This window comes from Bombus vosnesenskii, unplaced genomic scaffold (assembly GCF_011952255.1).
Source record: "Bombus vosnesenskii isolate JDL3184/JDL3185 unplaced genomic scaffold, Bvos_JDL3184-5_v1.1 scf7180000013336, whole genome shotgun sequence".
NCBI lineage: Eukaryota > Metazoa > Arthropoda > Insecta > Hymenoptera > Apidae > Bombus > Bombus vosnesenskii.
In genome coordinates this window covers 506,479-529,615 of record NW_022882974.1, presented here as the reverse complement: position 1 = coordinate 529,615, position 23,137 = coordinate 506,479, and the positions used below count along the sequence as shown (strand labels likewise).

At 32.0% G+C, this 23,137-nt stretch overlaps 1 protein-coding gene and 1 long non-coding RNA gene across 4 annotated transcripts in view; both read right to left on the bottom strand.

Annotated features, from left to right (window-relative positions):
• Window positions 1-23,137, bottom strand: part of LOC117235993 (zinc finger and BTB domain-containing protein 12-like) — a 68,739-nt gene that overhangs the window by 12,419 nt on the left and 33,183 nt on the right. For both annotated transcript variants that reach the window (XM_033498559.1, XM_033498558.1), the window contains exons 6-7: window positions 17,985-18,163; window positions 13,469-13,688 (exon numbers count right to left, since the gene is read on the bottom strand). In XM_033498559.1, the coding sequence (XP_033354450.1) occupies window positions 13,469-13,688; window positions 17,985-18,163 (399 nt within the window). The remainder of the gene's footprint in view (window positions 1-13,468; window positions 13,689-17,984; window positions 18,164-23,137) is intronic.
• Window positions 9,348-10,157, bottom strand: LOC117235994. Of its 2 annotated transcripts, XR_004493761.1 has the most exons (3): window positions 9,903-10,157; window positions 9,550-9,844; window positions 9,348-9,471 (listed from the first exon to the last, which is right to left on the bottom strand). It is a non-coding gene; the product is annotated as an uncharacterized LOC117235994 (long non-coding RNA). The 2 variants fall into 2 exon arrangements; XR_004493760.1 differs by having other exon boundaries at window positions 9,550-10,157.

The window sequence follows — 23,137 nt, the reverse complement described above, 5'->3', positions numbered from 1 at the left end:
CGTAAGTGGAAAAATTTTATTCCACATTTTTAATTTACCTACGCGTATAGAATAAACTCTTGTCGATTATTTACTTACGCCTAATTAAGTTAGCCAAGTTTAAGTATACTTGACAAATTTTCAAATTCAGTTTTTCTCGAAAATGACGCCTCGGACAAGAAAATATATTGCACAGATATTTCATCCGGAGACAGAAATTTCATCATTGTCTCTAGATAAACTAGAAATTCGATTCGCATTGTCAACGCATACGTCAACGATATTATTTATAGACAAATTGTATTTTGTTCAGGAATATAAAGAACGTTCGTACAAGAATCTTCCGCTGTACATTTTATAATTCCAATTAAATCCGATAATTAAATCTCGCGTACCTAGTCTTTGTGAGCATAACGAATTAAAAAACATATTATTGCCTTATCGGATGTGTCTGTGATTTCAGCTATTAAAACAGAAAAGCATTTACCTCGCAATATTTCTGTTGTTTCTAAAATGACGGATTTATTTATGGCATTTTTAATGACAGCTGAAATTTTGCTTCTTTTAGGGGCGCACGGTGTTTAAACGCGGCAGTGCTATTTGCGTTATTTTAACAAAATTTCTTCTTAACGATTCATAAATTTCTTCTCCTTTCTTTTCTTCTTTTCTATTTTTGCATAGTCACGCTACGCATTTTGCTTCCTTCTATGTTTTCCCAATTCTCTTTTATCTCCCATTTTGTTAATAATAATACAAAAATTTAATATTTTATTATTATTTTTCACATTATACTTTGCTATTAAAACATTAGTAAAACAATTTTGTCATAAGCTATGCATTTCGCCTTGTATGGATCATTCTGTTTTTCAAGCCAGGATTTAGATTCTGCATCCTCCAGCTAAGCTTAGAGGAATGCTTACCTCCTAATTGTCTTCCTTGGAGCAACAAACTGTTATCGCTGTCTATTTATAATGTAACAGTAGTTATTTGTAAAATATTAAAACGCAAAAAGAACATGACCATTAGGGAAAGAAACTACATTCATTTTATAATCCCTCTATAATTCAAGGAACTCTTAAATTAAAGATACATCCTACTTGAATCATTCCCTATATCTGAGTTTTTAATAGCAGTGCGAGGTCTAGCAATGCTATTGTCAATGCCTGCGTATAAAGTATCCACTGTTAATAAAATTTTTCCAATGTCGTAACGATACACACAACAAATACTGCAAGGAATAAGTATTAAAGGAAGAAACTAATGAACATAATGGTCAGCATATCCTCGTCAATAAAAACATTTCAATTTTTCAAGATATAATCATTTTGAAATTATACCGATGTAAGAATAGTAAATATTTGTCTTGTCTAATTTCTTACTCGTCTTGAAACTTCAATAAAACAATACACAAGTAGTTGGACAATGAATCAGCTGACGAGCTTTTCTCTCCATTTCACTTAAGCCTAGTTCATACTGACAGACAATTGTTAGCAGATATGTAACACACCCATGAACTCAAAAACACGTTCATAAACGCGTCTACGTTCCACGTGCTTAGAAATTACCGATTAGTACCATAATCCACCGCATGGTGTGCATGAATCGCATTAGTGTGTCTATATATAGTGTATTTCACCTAACTTCATCATCTAACATATCTTGCTTATTTTTTACAGTAAGAAGAAACGTGGTGATAGACAAAAAAATTTTCTCATGACCATTTTTTTATTTTGAGATTTCAAGGTCGTCGAAGTATTGCTAAACGGGACTACATATTTCCATCACAGCAGTCTTATATCTTATAAAAAGACAAATTCAACGATTTGAAATATGTTGACCTTCGAGTAACCTTCAATGGAAAAATCATGAAATGTTTGCTATTAATTTCAATACCAATATTTTCAATGCCAATGATTTCGGAGACGGTAAATGAAAGAATCTCAATTTCATTGGAACAGTGTGCCGTGTAATTGTTCCTGGTGCTTATAAATGAACGTTCGTATTCTTCTTTTATCGTTTGAAGTATGTTTACATGCATCATATCAACGCGATCATTGCTTTACAATCGGCAGCTTATCTATCATATAGAGTACAGTACAGAAGTACTTGAAAATGTAGAGAAATCATTCATTCGCCGTCTCCAAAAGTGTGTTAGGATTTATGGTGCACATTTTCAGCTTCTTCTGAAATAAATATTCCACACTGAAACATACAAATCTTACCTTAACCTTCTCTCCATACAAACATGATTTTCTCGTTGAAGGCCGCATAAATGTTAACATATTGCACATTGTTGAATTTGTTTTTTTATGAGCTATAAGACTGTCGTAATGAAAATATGTAATCCCGTTTAAAGATACTTCGATGACTTTGAAATCGCGAAAAAAGTGGCCGCGAGAAAATTTTCTGCCTACCACCTCATTTGTCTCTTCGAATCGATTATTCTATTCCTCTTATACTTTTTCCTAGCATAAAAAATAAGCCAGATATTTAAGATGGTCAAGTTAGGTGAAATACCTTGTGTAGGTCTATTTGACGTCGCGCCTTCCTTACACCTAGCAACTCTGTAACAGTGTTGCCAGATGGTTCCCTTAATTTAACGATAACATGACGTCACTTACCCCCATTGCCACACTATGTCGCTTGCATCACGTGACATGAATTTCGTCTTACGTTTCCCGCATCCCGCCACGGAAACTATCCTATCTGCATTTGTCTACAGTATGCGTCACGACGTCACTAGTTCATCAACTATACTACTTTCCCCACCATCAGAGGAATTTTTCTCTTACATCCCTCAATCTGGTAACGTTGATCTGCAGCTGTGCACACTTTCCGTCATTGTCCGCATGATATCGTCAAATAATGCATTACAATGTACACACTACATATATTTTACCATGGATTTTCCGCGAAAAACGTATGCGGATTGACTGCGATTGCATATCTGTGGACGATTGGCCAGTCAGCTAATTCATTGGGTTGCGGCAACTAATTAGATAAAATTGTTGCATAAAATTGCTCATAACTTGGGAGATAAACTTCAAACAACATTTTTGTATTTAAATCTTTTTATCGTTTTAATATCTAGGATCGACCCTGCACATATCTCCTACATATTTTGGAACATCCAGTATAGTTAATTTTTGTTTCATAAATATAGCTAGCGTATTCATGTACAGAACATTTTATTATAGAAAGACTGAACTTAGGATACGGTTTCTTTTTCTTTTTTTCAAATAATCCATAGCAGATTCCTGCAATTTGTCGTGTAGGACATCCAGAAAATTGCTTTAGCTGCTAAGGGTAACGTGTGGGTGCTAATTCTACTGAATTAACATTATTATAAGAATGTACAGGACGCAATAAAATGAAATTGTAACAATAACCTAGTGTCCATGTTTTTAATAATTTTAGTCATTTATTCTATTTTGAAGTACCTCCAATCAGATTATGTCGTGTTATACGTATATAAGAATTGCAAGAAAGATTTTACCGTTATTTGAGACGCAATATAAATTCCACTTTACAATACAGTGCAAGATGCTATTGCAAAATAACAATTTACAATTTTCTCAATGTTATTATTCTCATTATTATATATTATATATTATAATATAATATTCTCATTATTATTACAATTCTATCTGTGCGAAAACTTTTTTACTTCGGTGATAGGGGACAATTTTTTTATCGACTGAACTTTTTTTCATTGGCAACACTTTACAACGATAGTTGGAAACCAGATGGTGCCAACTCAAGTGAATATATGTATGGAGTACGTCCAATTTTATTCTTTCACTATTTTTTTCTCAATCATAGAACTGACATGCACCGCATTGTTCCGATGAGAAACGTGTAGCATTTCTGTTCACAAAAGATTTGCAATTTGTCAAAGTGCTTGTGTAATCGTCGTACGTTACAAAGTATCAGATGGCGTTATGGAAAGGCAAAAGAACGACTGACGAAATATGGTAGTTGCACACTATAGGAAATGCGAAACCTTCGTTCAGTACATGTACAGGGTGTCCCAGTAATTCCATGTAAAAATATCAGTCGAAAATATGGTGTAAAATTTTGTCATGTAATAAAGTTACCCTACACATTGCGAAACAAAAATTATTAGTTCGATCATATAATGGTCTTTTCTATTGCAATTGAAAAAACTGAGAAAATCTTGAGAAAAGGAAATTAACATTATAAGAACTTGAGGTTTTGTGTATCTAAGGAGACTGGCCGGATCATATCGATCTAGATGTTACATATTTCTCCTCAAGCAATTTTTATCCATATATATGCAAATATATGCAAAATATAATGTATATATAATAAATATAATAAAACTACAAAAGAAAAATAACAATTACCATATGGACCGTTTATTTTGAAAGTGGTGTAAGACCATTCTCTTTTATTTTGATGCACCAAAAATGTTGCCCTTAACACTTTTATGAATTGACAACAAAAAAGAGTATTATTTTTCTCTCTGTTTTTCATTTTTCCCTTTAATACATAATGACTATGGGCAACCAAAAAGAAGTTCTCTCATTTATGATGGTGTCGGTAACCAAACATGTTTTGATCTATAACGATTATTCGTAACCAAAAGTCAGTCAAACTCATCTACTGATTGTTACACTGGAACTTTTAGTCATTTTGGTTGTAACTGTAGGACAATAGTCAATGTCAATTACTAAACAAATGTTGAAATATACATTCAAATAGATATTCAAATATACATATTGAAATATATATTGAAATACACATATTGAAATATACAGGGTGGTTGGTAACTGGTGGTACAAGCGGAAAGGGGGCGATTCTACGCGAAAAAAGAAGTCGAAAATATAGAATAAAAATTTTTCGTTTGAGGCTTTGTTTTCGAGAAAATCGACTTTGAATTTTCGCTCGGTACGCGTGCGATACGTTATAACGGATCTCACTGTGGATCGTTGTCTCGATGGAAAAATTAAAAAAAAAATCCTTTTTAAAAATTAAAAGAAAATTGTTTTTCTATATTTTCGACTTCTTTTTTCGCGTAGAATCACCCCCTTTCCGCTTGTACCACCAGTTACAAACCACCCTGTATATTCAATTATATGTACTGAAATATATATTGAAACATACACATTGAAACATATATTCAAATATACATATTGAAATATACACCCAAATATACATATTGAAATGTATATCCAAATAGATATTCAAATATACATACTGGAATAGATATTGAAGTGCACATATTGAAATATATATTGAAGTACACATATTGAAATATATATTCAATTATATATACTGAAATATATATTCAGATATACATATTGAAATATATACCCAAATATACATATTGAAATGTATATTCAAATAGATATTTAAGTATACATATTGAAATAGATATTGAAGTGCACATATTGAAATATATATCGAAGTACACATATTGAAATATATATTCAATTATATATACTGAAATATATATTCAAATATACATATTAAAATATATACCCAAATATACATATTGAAATGTATATTCAAATAGATATTTAAGTATACATATTGAAATATATATTCAAATACACATATTGAAATATATATTCAATTATATATACTGAAATATATATTCAGATATACATATTGAAATATATACCCAAATATACATATTGAAATGTATATTCAAATAGATATTTAAGTATACATATTGAAATATATATTCAAATACACATATTGAAATATATATTCAATTATATATACTGAAATATATATTCAGATATACATATTGAAATATATACCCAAATATATATATTGAAATGTATATTCAAATAGATATTGAAATATATATTGAAATATACATATTGTACAATTATATATATATGTATGTATGTATAAAATTGAATATCAATATATGAAATTGAAATCTTTTTTAACATTACCATATTGACAGAACTTTTTCTTCCATTATTTCATATTGGGACAAAATTCGTATACATATTCTAATATCAGATTTCACTGCTGAATCTGTTTTAAATATTTAGGCACTGCTTAAAATCAAGCTATTTAAGAATAAAGGAGAAAACAAGCCTTAACGTTACACGCGACTGCTAATACGTTTGATCTACCTTTTCGTTCGCTTATTTCGATATTTATACAGTTCGGGAGAAAATAGATTGACGTACGGCAACTAGATTTTTCTAAGAAGAGTTGTTTTATAGACTGGAATTCCAATTCCTGAACGAACTATTTTCAGTCCAAGTAAACGTTTAGACATCGTCGAGAGTAGTCACCGCTCTATTCTCGGATATCCTGTGTTTACAATGGTTCTTGATACACGCATTTTACGTTCCTTTCCGATGTGTCCTTTTGTTCCGCTAGATTCAATTGTTTCGCGAAATTTTATCGAAATTCAAATTTCCCAATTTCCTCTTTTACTTCCTCTAATTCGTCTTACTCTTTAAAACGTTTCTTCGGTTTCTGCTCAAGACCTCACGAGCGTATTACACATGATCAAAAATAATATTTCTATTAACATATACATATCTTTTATGATCAGATTCCTTATCACTCTTGAATTAATAAGCTCGGAAATTTCATTCATTAAGTGTTAGCAATTTTCCAGCGAACAAATTTAAATTTAGTTTCATTGTTTCAAATAACACGATACGCTGTGGTTTATGAAAATATTCGAACATTTTCCATACAACTCTTTTATGAATATATTATGTGCATTATACGAAACTTTTTGAAATTTCATTAGCTCTGTATTGTATTTTTCTTTTTTTTTTTTTACTCTAAATGTAGTAACATTTGAAAGCAATCAGAAAATGTACGCAGAAGTTACAAGACAAATGTGCACTTGCAATTAGTAGAAAATCAGTATACAGCTTGAGCAGTAGTCTTAAACGTAACAATTAGTGGCAAAGATCGTCTCTTATTACTATAGCGAGATATATTGGGTTAGCAACTAAGTGACTGCGCACTTTGTCATTAGGTGGTATTAACAAAATCTGCAATTGTTTAGTTGCTAACCCAATAGTAGCTTAGTAATATTTTCACATTTAATTGTGAACATTTTTTTATTCTCGATAACGGTTACGTTCCTGCTCAGTTTATAAGTATTAGAATCCTGATTTGTTGGATATGCACATGAATATATAGTGTGATACAGCATGATGCGCAAGAAAAACACATTAACTGCGTTAAGTGCTCGTAAACTGCCTATACTTCCAACGTAATCAAACATTTTGCCATTTCGTTTGAAAATATGGTACTTTTCAAGACCCGATTTCAATTTAACGTCTTTGCACCGTCATCCAATAACACATCAATTCGAGCTGGAATCAGCGAAATATCTTATCATTTAACAATTAGTCACGCTGTTTTTTACATCACAAAATCTCAATAGGCACGTGCAACGAAATTCTCAAGAGTTAAATCGTTTGCTTTCTATTTCTGTTTTTCATCTCGCAGACTTTATACCCTCTAATCTCTTTTTTATTATCTAGCATTTTTCGAAACACGAGATCAGACGATAAAGTTGTTACGCAACCTTTGGAAAACTTCGTAAGTCTATTTTAATCCGAAATTGAAATATTTCAACATCCACTTGCCAGTACGAAACGTACATAGTCTTTTGTTTCTAAACATTTTATATCACGCTGCTTATAATATTATATCATATTATGGATATATTATGGATATTCTGGTAATACTATGATGCCATTTTTAATTAGCCTAATCAAAACTGTGCCATTCAGAATTGCCTACTGTTTGCGTAAAAGTACTGCCACCGGAAGAAATGTATTTTCCACAAGATGATGATCTTACTGCTGAACTGCAATTTGTTCTTTTCCACTGATAGTAAATCGACTCTTGTTTCAGACACAGGGGCCCTTTTCGATTCTCAAGTAGCTGTTGTTTAATTAAAAATAACAGTGATATCGAATGGACAAAATTTAAGGATAGTTTAAACGTCCTAGAATATTTTTTGACAAAAGGAAGGTTAACAAACAACGTTTGTTCTTAAAAATCGTTCTTAAAAAAAATCTTCTCACCTGCGAGTTTCGGAGAAAGATATTTTTATGAAAAGTTATGCGGTAACTTCTTTATGTTTCCCTCGCTAAACATCTATGATGGTGCTTTCAAGATGTGGTGCTCTAGGGGAAAAAGTAGCTTTCTAGTGCATGTTTCAAAGAAGATATTCATTTGACATGTCGAAGAAAAGCAATTTTCGAATAAGAAAACCGAGGCAATTATATAAAAAAGTCAAGTCATTCGGACACAAAGGTACAAAAATTCTGAATTTTATTTATAGATAGATAGATTTATGTGTTTTAAAAGGAGATAAGAAAGATTTCAATGAATTCCTCCACGATGAATGCACAAGAATCCGTATGGAAAATTTGCACATAAATGAAATATGTTCGATCTGAGCAAAAAATACGTTTTTGTCACACCTGGTTCAACAAGACCCATTACTAACTGTGGAGAGTTGCCACGACATTCTGTACACGACTGCAGAAAGTTTTAACGGTGTAATCGTCAGAGATTATAAAAAACATTTTAAACTAATAATATTGCACACATAATGCAATTATAAGCGAATATCTTGAAGATATTTCTTTCCAAAGTAAAACTGTGGGTCACTAGGACCCATAAAGATAACCGAGAATTAAACTCTATCCAAACATGAAACCAATATCGAGGAAGTCGAGAATAAAATAATTTCAAAATCAAATTTACCTGTCTCAATCTGCACAAGAAAAATTGCGAAAGAAAGAAATAGATTGCTAGCCAGTCTGTAGTCCAAAAAAGAAAAAAAAATTGTTGTTCCGATGCATCAGCATCGGAGTGCGAACAAAGTTATCAACGTCACAAGAAAGAAGATTGTGTTTTAAATATATTGAATTTGACGAAGCTTCGACTGTCTCCATGACGAAAAATTTATCAAACAAGAGTACGGAAACGCCGTTTAACGAATAGACAGCGTTAAAAGAATGAAATGGCAAGAATTACATATTAGATGGAAAGAGATAAGAACCTGTGCTGTCTGTGTATAAGAAATAATATGGAAGGAAAATGCAGAATATACATCTCGCGTCAGCAAACATGATAGAAGCAGAGCAAGGAAAATTCTATGACCCAGAATGAAAGTGAATTAGAAATAATAAGATTAAGTTGGTGGCTTCGCTTTCGAGAGAAACGCGTTTGAAGATCCGCTGAATGACACGTGATTAGCCTCACGGATTTCATCACAGACTGCTATTGTAACTTCCTCTGCTTTTTAGGCCACAGTCCTCGCTTATTTGGCTTATTCGCTGTCAATACTTAATTATTAATTAATTCTTCGAGCTGGGCGATGAACACAACGAACGTAATAAATAAAATTTGGTCTGTTGTTTTAATTGAGACATTGAGAGGGAGAGAGAGTCCGTGTCATGGTAGAGATTGTCTCGACAATCTGTTAGCATTCTACCAATATGCGAGGGAACGTTTCAACTGAAACAATGAAGCGAGTTCGATTAAAATTGAAATGGACTATTCTTCTGGCACGCGTCTATAATGTAATTTCCTTACTCTCAAGTTTCGCCTTATTTTTAACCATATCACTCCTCTCGCTCCGCTTGTGCCACGAATTACGATCCACCTTGCATAAGAAGCTTCCATTCGAAAAGCTGAATCTTCTCAAACGATTCGTACAATGTGCAATCTTTGCATTATTACGTAGAAACAGAAAAACCTTTATACGTAGTTCAGCAACGCTGTCTATTTCCTGGCAGATGCTTTGTGAGTCCGTTGTGATCAAAAACAGTAGACAGAATAATGACCAATTGAATAGTTAAACAGAATTAGCATTTGAGAAACAGATAGGCTACAGAAATACAGAGGTTATTCGTGTTCTGACATCGTGAAGAAATGTAATTACTTACGTGAATGATTACACTGTTTAAAACAATTAGAGAATCATCGTTACGAACGAAATGTTTTACTGATGCAATAAACTTGACTGGTGCAGTCAGGCGAACACGAACGAGCAACTCACGTAAGCTTAGTAGAAATTGACATGTTATTCGTACAATGCTGTAATAAAGATTTACTTTATGATAAACGTTAAAAAAATATACAAAGTGTAAAAAAATTATAAGTTACGACTATAATGGTTAGATTTTATGGATATAGGTCCTATACCAACGTATTAATATTTATATGGAACAACGAGATACCAACGCATTAGGTCCTTAGCTTACTACGTAAGTCAAACTGGAGTTCGTGATAAGTATAAATATAAATAAATGATGAACACAACGGTGGTAAATTTACTATAGAAATAATAATAATAATTTTTAACATCGTTTGTATCTGTTTTGAAAATCGGATTGCCACTACCGCGATTGATATGGCCCGAACATGACACCATCAGTCCCACTCGTCACGTTAAATATACAGTGTCTCAATAAAACCATAGCGCAGAGAAGAGAAGATGGCTGGTGAGGCAGCATAAGGGCAAGAATGGTACTTTGCTCGCTCTACCTCGCTCCACCTTTGAAAGCTGTTCACAGAAGCGTCAATTCAAGGGACGTTACGAGACATTCGTAATGTTAAAACGCATACGAACAGTTACACGATCTACATCTGTCGAAGTTTACGATCGTACAATAGCGATAACGGCCGAGGAACACTGTTTAGATTTCACGGCACACTTTGACAGTGCCTGTACAGTCAGTGTAAAAAATATTCGTATAGTACTTAACTTCGTTTGTAGAACACCGTTTAGTAACAAAAAAAAAAAAAAAAAACGAATGAGAGCAAAAGATATGTATGTATTCTTACAAGTCCTCAGAATAATTTTCAAAAAAGAAAAAAATGCGATACATGTTCCGATTGTGAAGAGATTAATGGCAAAAATATATGCGCAATAGATATTCGTACAGTTACCGCTTCGTAGGATAAAATATACGTAGATATTTGAACAGGTGAAGTATATCAAAATGCAGAAAAAAGTGGGTTTGTAAAACAATTTCATAGTGATGCAAAATAACAATTAAAGCATAATGCTACTAATACGCGAGCGTGGATCTTGTTTGATGTTTGGAAATACTTGAAAGTACCTTCACAACCCGTAGATATAAACGTTATTGAAAATATAGGGGATCATCTAAGACGAAAAATATCGAATCATCGTATTTCATAGAGAAATGATTTAGAGAGAGCTATTTTAGAAGAATGGAAAAATATTTCGAGTAGAGTACTCGTCAATTTGATAAATTCAATACCACGACAGTTTCGAGCTATAATACAATCAAAAGAAAACTCCTTAAGTATTGAAATAATTAAATATAGTGACTCCCTGTATTAGATATTAGATAAGATTTATTCGTTTTTTAAATGTTTGTTAACGTTTTCACGAAGGATATAAATATCCCATCTAGTTGTTTATGAAAATTATTCTGCAGACTAATAAGAATATATACATATTCATGTAGAAAACTTTGTTCATGAACGATGTTCTACAATATTTTTGTTGAAATTAATTACGAATACTTTTTACACTGGCTGTATGTAGTTAGAAATGTACATCGTCGCAGTAGTTATGCTATATTAATGGTTATGACTTTAATTCCAGTCAATATCTTATCGTTTGTAACCTACTTGGTTTTGTGTTTTGTTTACTATTTCCATCGCTTGATGCTATATGACAAACACGCTTAATGACAAATCACTTACCTGCTACCTGAATTCATTTATTTCAAGAGGATGACTGGATAATTCGATAATATCGATTTCGATGATCTTCAGATATGTTGTTAAGCTTATCATTCTGAACAGCTTTCACCTACACAAGTAACCGCCGCTTAGCCTATTCGGATATTCATAAAAATCTTCAATTCAATTTAGTTTCCATTACACTTCACACTCTGCCATATGAGTGACCGTATTTTCACATAGCTCAATCTAAACTTAACTCATTGCTGTTAATCGTCCTTAATACAAATAAAAAAAGATAAATTAATAGGTTATAAGTTGGGTTAGATTAATATTTGCCAAACTAAATGTACAAAGTAATTCAGATGTCCCATAGGTGGCTGCACTGCGCGATGTGACGGAGGATGGTTGCATGTGTATTGAGGACGAGATTACAATAAAGTGAGTCTTGTGAGAGACACTCTTTCTTGGAAGAGACTAAGATTGGAAATATTAAATTATTACCAAACAAAGAGTATTTTTTGGTCTGTTAAGAAAATATATTTATACGTTCTTGAGTTCTTCTGCATATACAATACAAGTCAAACCAAATAAAACAACACCAAACTAAAACCGAGCAGCGGTAACGTATATAAGTAAAAGTTGTTCAAAGTGATGATCTTGACAATATATTATATAACCCAACCTAAATTTAACTCATTGATGCTAATCACCCTTGATGTAATGAAAAAAAAATATAATAATATAATAATGAAAGATATATTAATGGGTTATAGATTAGATTAGATATGTATCAACTAAATTATATTGAAGCCAAGCGATGGTAACATATATGAGGAAAACGTTGTTCAGAATTATAATCTTGACAACATATTTCAAGGTCATCGATATCATACGTGCGTTGCCTCTTTATAAATAATTGCAGACGGAAATAATAGCAACTTATGAGATAAATTTCAAAGATAGTGTCCCTAACCTCGCCTTTTTCTGCTTTCAAATTTATGTAGCTGATCAATGTGGCTCCTGAACGATTTATGTTGATAGTTGCGCACAACAACAAAGTTCCTACGTTTCACGAATTTTTGTTTTTACGGACAGTTTTATGGTGTGAGAAAGGATGGCTCTATGGTCCATTAAAATCACTGACACCGTTTTCACGGACCACAATTCGCAAAGATACCGGATTTCACCTGGTAAACAACAGCTTTAACTGATTGGCAGTATTAGCACGGAGAAATAAGAGCGAACTTTTTACTTAAGCATGTAGGTATATTGTAGCAAATAATTGATAGCCGGATGCTTTGTGACGTTCAGATTAAGAATACTAGCCTAAAGCTAATACAGATCATAAATTTCATATTGACAAAATTTATTTATCTGTTAGCCACCAGCTTCTGCTCTGTCTTGAGTTTCAGTTAGCGTTTTCAATCCGGCAGCCACAAGGCAGCCAGCCATCAATTTCTTGCAGCGATAAAACTACATGCATAGGTAACGATCATCTCTTATTGTTATATTTTTCCATGTTAATACTGTCTACTATCGGTCAATTCCAGCAGGTCTGGTGTTGGTGAATTCCAGCGTTGGCGAAGTCGGTGAATTGTGATTCGCGAAGACAGCATCGGTGATTTCAATGGAACCTGACCTGTGTCACTATAATCAATCAGATCCACATTCCTTGTTCCTGTACAATACGTACGATTATAATTTTGTTCGAGAGCATACCAACCTAATAAATCCAGCAATGGTCAAAAGTAGTTTGTATATATATTGAGAAAAAGTAGCTGCTACTTACATATAATAGCCTGTACTTTGGCCTTATCTAGCGCAGGTTTCACTGGTCTTTCAGTGGCAGTTCCAGCTCGGCTCCATCGTTGTCCTGTGACCGAGCAGGTGGCCAACTCGGTGGGGCTGAACAAAATTGCAGCCAGTCCACGGGTCAATTTTCTGTAATCGCTCCATTTCACAGCCCTTAGTTGTTCCTCGCAAACTGCTATTCCCTCTCCCAAGTGCACCTGCCGAACACATGTTTGTCAAAGTTTCAAAGAAAAAGAAAGCCAACATGTTTATGCTAATTTCTAATCCAGGAAAATAGGTACAAAAATAATACATATAGTATATATATTACAGGTGCAGTGTTTGAGTTCTGCGTGTGAGTCAAAAATGCATGTAGGTGTTGCAAATCGCAGATGCTGATCTAAAAAAAAAATGATGCTTTTGTATTAAAACAAGGAAGAAATTAAAACATCTTAAGGAAGGAAAGTTTTAAAGGAACGTAATAGAATTTTCAGATACAGATAAATATAGTGAGTAGCAAAATACAGTGTTCTCTAAGTTAATTTAGTGACGCGACTCACAGTGGAGTATTCCATCTAAAAAAGCTGTTCAAAATTCAAATTTTCAATCTCGTTTAAAAAAAGGGAACAATATTAATATTATTGCAATGAAATGACATGGTGCCCATTTCTGTGACCTTGAACTCTATACGAAGGCAGGAAACCGTATGACAAGCATTCACTTTCTTCGTAAACATGTTTTTTTCAAAATTCAATGGAATTTACATATTTTTTCAATGTAAGTATATAGTACACTAATATGGACACTATGAATAGAGTTTCAAGAGATAATTACTTTTTTATAAATAATTAATTTATATTATGTGTCAGGCTCTGTCAGACAATAAGAAACTATGAAATATAGTATGCTACCATTGCGTTATATTAAAGTCTTTTCATACTCTCTTTTTTCTTTTTAGTTTTCTGCCTTCCTGAAATGCAATACAATTTTTCTCCTGCAACGTTCTTTCGCTGATTTGCCACCCAGCGATATTTTTTAACAGTAACAAATATTTCAAATTCGTAGACTTGTTAAAATTACGCTGTTCACAATGTTCTAATGAAAATTTCTACCGTGTTAAAACCCCGTTACATTTATATATATATAAATAACAGTTATCGCATTAATAGAAAATTAATCTGCTAGTGTTAAATACGAATTCTTTGAGAAAAGGGAGGAAGGAATAATTTTGAGTCAACGTTATACTCATTTTGATCCTTGAAAGATGTGAAGATAAATAGAGCATTAATTAGGTCTGTCTTGTTTAATAGATTAACATCTTAATAGGATGTGAAGGTTACGCTATCTCAAAGTGAAAACCGATATCCTCATCCAGAGAACACTGTATTAATCCTTTTATTATGGAAGCTTATCTGCGAAATTATAATGAATCTGGCACAAATGTTCAATTACTTAAAGCATACTGAATTAATCAGAATCAGAGTTTTATATAATTGAATGACCGTTTCACATTAATCAGACGATTACAAACGTTTATAATTTTCTTGCAACGACTAAAAATAAATTTTGGTGCAGAAAGTGTAATTCAAAAATTTCTTAACTTCGATATCAAAATACGTAATTAATTCATGTTTAATTTCTCAACCAAATTTCCACGGAAATGATCAATTCGATCGTTGAGTGATTCGGTTGAAAACAGATTCACTTGCTAGTTATATATTTTCATAATATTAATTTATATTTAATTTACAGTTTATTTAGATGCCATCAAAGTGTTCTTCGCTCTATCTATAAAAAGACGTAGCTACCATCGCTCGAAAGTATTCCACATAATTTAACTACAACATTACACGCAGTTAGCAGGGATTTCGTCTCGAGTACGGCAAAGCTACTTATATTAATATTATTTAATAAGAAAAACAAAGGTATTGGGTTCATGAAATGTTCAAATGACAGAACAATCACGCGTTTGATATTCCGTCTGCTGTTACAGTTCACGTAAAAATTATATGTTTTTATTTATAATTTTATCGTAAATTATTCGTTTGGTAAATTAACAGTAAAAATTGTACCATTATCCGTATATACTTGTACAAACGATTATTCGTATTATTCGAATAATTCTGCGCTCGTTATTCGAATAAGTGTATGAAACAATTGATTACGGACAACGAATAATTACTTCACTGACAAAATACTCGACTAATATGAATTTATCCCGATAGTCTTGGATAAATATTCATTTGAAACGATTCGAATAATGAACAATTCGCTCGACTCTGTAACTGTAGAATTTATAATTTAATGTAAAATGTAACTGGAGAATTAATAAAGTTGTACTATTAATAGGGACCTACCAAACTATCCAGATATTTCCGAGCGATAGTGTACAGAGGTATTTCCAGTTTAACCGTTTGCTGGCCAACTCCGCCGTAGCGGAAGAGTTAAAGGTAACAGTAAATAGAAAAATAAGGAGAAGATAAACACGTAGTGAGTGAAGAAATAAATATATAAGTATAAGAACCATGGTCCAACGAAAACAAGCAAAAACAGTAAATAATGTACAGTACATAAATACACAGTAAATAACTGTAAAAGTAGATAAATTGCTGTGAACGATAAGAAGGTAAGAAAATATAAAGTCTGCACAGTTAGATCAATAAGTGTGCAGACGACTATGAAAATGGTGTAAAATTGAAAGAAGTTGAATTGTTGTTTTTGCATGACAAATTTTTCACTCGAGTCACTTCCGGCGTCACCGACGCAGATGCGGAAGCAAGAAAATTGAATGTTGAAAGAAAATTAGGATTTCAAAGTGTTAGAGGATGCAAAAACACGAACGCGAGACTCAAGCAACTTGCGTCAATAAATTATTACAGCTCTTTAAGACAAGCGGATAAGAAAAGAACGTAGAGGACAGGTAACTGCCTTTAATTAAGGATGATAAAGAAGAAAATAATTTCTGAAATAATTTGGAGTGAAACAGCCTCAGGGCGTATGATATTAACAATTAGCAAGCGCAGAAAAAGATTCAGTGAAAATAAACAGAAGCAAAGCGAAGGAGGAAAATGACACGGTAATTTGCACGTATATTATGCTAGCTAGATTATGCGGCAATTAAATATTCTTCTTGGCGCTGCATTAATCTAGGTGAATTAATTCCTTTACGTAGCATATGTGACGACAACGTTTTCATAAAAAACTAGTTGAATTATTTCAGAAAAGGGATACTCTTAAGTGAACAAATTACGTTAAGAATATTCGCAAATCAGATAACAGGTTGGCTTTTCTAGTTAACAGGTTAAGAAGAAAGACAGTCGTTTAAACGAAAGGAAATATCTTTGAAAATTTTGTGAAAATATACAGTGTGTCCAGTTTATCTCAAAACATGCGAATGATGAAGATATGAAAAAACCTTTCAAACAAAAATTCCACGATATCGAGGAGAATATACTATATAGTCTTGTGTATTTGACCTTGTAGTGACCTTGAAACTCTCCGCGAAAGACGTTAAAATTGTCTAATGGATAGCTTTATCTTTCAATAGATTTTCTTGTAACTGGAATTCAGACGTTTTCGAAACACTACAGACTCGTGTCTCTTGCACCAGGTTTCAAGGTCGAATACACCAGAGTATAGTAAACTCGCTTCGATGTTCCGCAACTTTCGTCTGGAACATCTTTTTGCACAATCTATATTTTTCGGAATATTTTAGGATAATTATTGTTCAGAGATATTATTATACAATTTATGTAAATATTTCTATATATACTTAATAAATTTCTGTATAATTATATAGGATTATAAAAATCATTCGGAGATAAATCGGACACACTGTATGTAACTTTACCCAATACGTAATAATCTTGGCAAATAATTAATAAAACCGACAGTGCAAGATATTTTGTAGAAAACGAAAGACAAGCATAGTCGCGCCTGAATTTCACTTGAAAGTCCGTCGTTGAACGCGGTCGATCGTTTTGTTCGAAAGTGTACGAAAGTTTTCGAGAGGCAAGTTAAATGACGAAATTCGCGTGATTTATCGTTAAATGCGTTTCCCAGTGTCCAACGGAAATTTACCGTGAAATTTATTTTCACTATTTTTCTATTGAAATACGTATGTAGCAAACTAAGTTGCAAAACCAATAAATGAACACGCGCTGAGTGCGCGTAAGTGAAACGTGTCAATGATACGCGCAACATTGCCTCTCTATAAGACAACGTAAGTAGTGCACGAACGCATAAACCAGGATTCTTCCAGATAAAAGAATGAATACTTTTATAAAAACGAAATCTCGAATATTCCGTATCATTGATTTATTTTATTAATTTGCATAGATCGTTTGAAATTACTGCGGTCGTATTCCGTATCATTAATCTATTTTATTAATTTGCATAGATCATATGAAATTACTGCGGTCGTATAAAAAACTGGACTAAGACTGGGTTAACAACGATGCGAGCTTGAATGAAATGAACGAGGAGAAAAAAATATAAGAACAATGGAAATTTACCACGCCGTCGGAAGAGGACTCCTCGAAACCACGGAAAGCAGGCATCGCAGCAGGAGGTGTAGTTCTCATATCCAAGGGTAACCATTCACTCCTCGATGGCGAATTACCCTGTACAGACGGGGATCCATGTTTTCCACCCCTTGTTCCAAGCCGCGGCCTGCCGCGGCGTACCCTTCGACCTGAACAAGTATTTTCATATAGCGTTTCTCAAATGCTATGTTCTCTCAATATAGATATAGATATACATATATATATAATCCAATAAAATTTCTTCATTTCGAACCTATGAATTTCTTATTTTAGCAAACGCTGTTATAGAGTACATTACAGATTTGGGCAAGATTTCTTTGCAACGAAGATGGAGAAAAACGATTTTAAATAATGAGTACACTGTGGATATTTACTAAGGTCCCATTGAAACTACTGATACAGATTTCATCGACACTGCTTTTACCAATGACAATTCACCGGCACCAGACTTGCTTGACAACCGCTTTGACCAACAACAGGTTTAATCGACGACAGCGTTAACCGACAACAACAATGATCGATACAGAGTTTAACCAATTGTCCTAGCTACCTAGAGAGTATGTATCTCGATCACGGTTAGTACTGTCGTTGATCAAGTGCCTGGTATCGTTCAAGTCTGGTGTCGATCAAATGCCTGGTATCTATCAAGAGCCTGGTATCGATCAAGTCTGGTGTCGATCAAGAGCCTGGTATCGTTCAAGTCTGATGTCAGTCAAATGTTTGGTATCGATCAAGTCTGATGTCGATCAGTGCCTCGTATCAGCCAAGAGTCTGACATTAATCAGGTGTCTGCTGTGGATGAAGTATTTGTTGTCGATCAAATGTCTACAGTCGATCAACTGTCTGATGTCGATCAAGTGTCTGATGCCAGTGAATTATTGGCGTTCCAATGAAGTCATCGATACTGTTTTCACCAACAACAATTCACAGGTCACGGACTTGATCTACAACAACTTTGGCTGACAGTAACTTCAACCGATGACAGTATATATTAAGAACTGTCAGTGATCGACACAGAACTTGATCAATTGCTTATAGCAAACTCGACTAAAATACAAGTATTGTGTTAGTCTACTTTCTAGCTTTCTCGTACATCTGCGAAATGTATGATTGTATCGGTTAGTAAAGACAATTATGTTAATTATAGTATAAAAATCGGTTCTTTATTAACTAATACCATCACACAAGTGGCTAATGTTTAGGCAAAACCAGAATGCAGATTGGAACAATATTCTGAAGCAGAGCTTTTTAAGCTATAGGTTGAACAGAATTATGAGGCTATGACAATTTTTGTATCTGTCATATACCAGTGATTCTGTCATTAAAGGATCAAGGATTCATCTAATTATTAATCGACACAGATTTTAAAAAATCATTTAAATGAATTTTGGCTTGGAATTAGAACAGAACTTACAACAATTTCTACAATAGTTTTAAACACATTTATAACATTTTATGCTACGTGTTTATATATACGATTGTGAAATCAAAATTTCGATTAACCGTGAGAAACTTTGAAAATGCTCTGTTATATCAAATATTTGGCCAAGATTTAATTTTTTATCCAAAAATAAACAAGCATATTTATCAAGATTAAACAAACAAATTTAGTTTTGCCCTAATAAGTGCTACCGAGTGATAAAATCAGAAATATAACACGCATTGTTTAAAATTAAGCTTTTTTAATTTATTATCTATTAATTGCTTGTTTGTATATTTATTTTGTGCTACATTTTTACGTATACAGTTAGCGTCGCGTAAAATTTTCCCGGACGAAATGGAGCCACGAAAGAAAAAAGTTTAAAAAGCGCTGAGTTCAACCAAACTCGTACTTGGCTCGAGCTTGCAGTAAAAAACTGGTTATACTTTATGTCGACCATTGTTGTTATCGGTTAATACTTTCATCACAGTGGCTGTCAGTCAAAGTTATCGTTGCTCTGGCGTCAATAAAATCTGTGTCAGCGATTTCAATCGGATCCGATATTTACATATGCAAATTTTTAGTTATGAATACAACTAAAAAAAATAAGCAAAAATTTCACTAACTGAATATTCATATATTTTTGACATGCGCATTCCGCATATTTTTGCACTTTTACATTTTTCGTAGCTGCGTAAAAATCACCGAAATAATGAGCTATTGTGTTGGCAACTAAGTGGTTGCGGATTTTGTCATTAGATGGTGTTGAAAAATCCGTAATCACTTAGTTGCCAACCTGATATTTCATCTACTTCATTATTTGCATCTTAGAAGCAACATAGGGGAAACAACTTTATTTTATGTTCAAATCAAATAAATAATTTTCAAGTAATTTTCTACCTTAGTTAAATTTCTCAGATAGAAGAAATAATTTGGATTCTAATATTAAATTAAAATATTATCTTTTGCATACAGTTGAGTTATGAACCGCATAATCGTGAATTATTTTATAACATAGTAATATTTAATCTCTGAAATGTATATACAATTATACAACATAAACATATAATTCCAATTATCCTTCTATTATTAATATTTCTTTTATTATTTACTTAAATTAATATTTAATATTAATTATTTATTAATTTTGCGTGACCTATGAGACAGCAAAAGCAGCATTTCTGACGCAGTTGACAATGTTGGATGAGAAATTATTTAAGACAATATTTCAACAAACATTTATCCAAATACGAAGTATGGAATAAAATAAAAAAATTTTATTTGATAGTTAAACAACGAACTAAATTTTAAGATTCTTTTAAGGAAAATTATTTACTTGTTCGAATAAACTGGCGCATAATTATTTCAAAATAACATCTACTCAAATATTTTATTTAAATAATGGCCAAGCCCGCGTAATGAATATTTAAAACTATCGAAAAACGCGGTACAAGAAGTAAAGGTAAATTGAAAATGTAGAACGTAAATTTTTAATACGAGGCGTCATTTCCGTGAAACTGGAGTTTGAAATTTTTATAAGTACGCATAATGTATACACACGCGTTTCGCTCATTCCTATCTGCATAAATTCGAATAATCAGCAGCAAGTTATTCTACCTGCAGGAACAAGCGAGAAATGCGAAATAAAATGCTATCGTTTAATTTTCAAAATACAGGCGCATCATGAGAAATTACTCGGAACGCAAACAAACGAAAAGCTAAATGCAATATCGTTATCAATATAATACACATTGATAAATGAGACTAATTTTGAGATACACTTACAAACAAATACAAATATTTATTTCGTAGAAAAGAAATACATCGTAAACAGAGAATTACGCTCATTTATACGGCACATAAAATTACGATATAAAATAATCGCGGAACAGATCGATCGATAATTTCCGCGTCTCAAACGTAACAATTCTAACCTCAATTTTGCTCTTTGATGACAGCCACGTTTATGAAATTCTTATTATACGAATACAATAAGAACTCATTTTTCTCACGAAGATTGAGCCCCGTTTTAAAATTGTCGTTTTACGTTTCCGGTTCGACAACTTTCAATCGCTTTGTGCCCCATATTTTGCTACGTCCTGTACATGAAACATTTGTAGGTTAGTCAACTACAGACCAGCTTTGTCAAATATGTATGTACACATATGGAAAGAGATTTGATTATATATTATAAGTATATTTTGATTATATATTTTATAAAAATATTTTGATTATATATTTTATAAAAATATTTTGATTATATAAATTTGATTTGATTATATTTATATTGTTAATTAGTATTTCTATGGATATGAATTTATTAAAATAATATATAATATTATATTATATAATATTTATTATATAATATTTATTATATAATATATTATAAATTATAATTTTTTAATTTAAATTATATAATATTTATTAAAATAATATAAATAAAAGCAGTAATATAGTTGATATTAAAGAAAATATATATAATTTATTTAAAATAAATATTTAATTTTTATTAAAAATTAGAATATTTTATATAAAAATTTATTTATGGGATATTAATATTCCTATTAGCTTAAAAGTTATATATATATATATATATATTATAAAATAGTTAGTAATAGTATATAATAAATAAACATTAATATTTTATCAAAATATATCTTTAATCAAACATATTACTTATTTTATTTAATATTAATATATATATAAATATATATGTTAATTAATTATAAAAGATTGTATATCTTCAAATTGTCAGATACTTTTCACTGAACACTTGCTAGCTACAGTTTGTCGTACAAGAGCATACTCGTTGTATCACTGTGGAACACACTGATGGAACAGTGTAATCTAAAATACAGTTTGTTGTACAATTTTATAAATGTCGTATTCATTGTAAAACAGTGAACGACACGAAACACAGATTTCGACTTCTTTTTTCGCGTAGAATCACCCCCTTTCCGCTTGTACCACCAGTTACCAACCACCCTGTATATGTAACGAAAAGAAGATAAAATATAATGTCGACAATAATATTAATGATATCCTCGCATCAATTCCTGGACTCTATGATTTGAAGATTAATGGAGAATTTTATACAATTAATTCTATTAATTCTGTGAATTCTATTAATTCTATGAATTCTAATAATCCTATTAATTCCGTGAATTCTATTAATTCTATGAATTCTATGAATTCCATTGATTCTATTAATTTTATGAATTCAATTAATTCTATTAATGTTATTAATTCTATAAATCCTATTAATTCTGTTAATCTTATGAATTCCATTAATTCTATGAATACTATTAATTCTATTAGTTCTATGAATTCTATTAATTCTATTAATTTTATTAATTCTATAAATCCTGTTAATTCTATGAATTCTATTAATTCTATGAATACTATTAATTCTATTAATCCTATTAATTCTATGAATCCTATTAATTCTATGAATACTATTAATCCTATTACTTCTATGAATTTTATTAATCACCTTCATAATCATAGAATGTTCTATATCTAACGAAGAGAAGAACAGGTTTCCAATGTAAAAAGTTCAATCCCCTACAAAAAATTCTGTTAACGATTACTAATATTACTGGCGAAAAGATTATGCAAGTTTTGCAAGTAATTAAATTTTAAAAATTGCACAATTATATGGCGGCACATGTTTGGGTGTGTCAAATGTTCGACACCAAGAAGA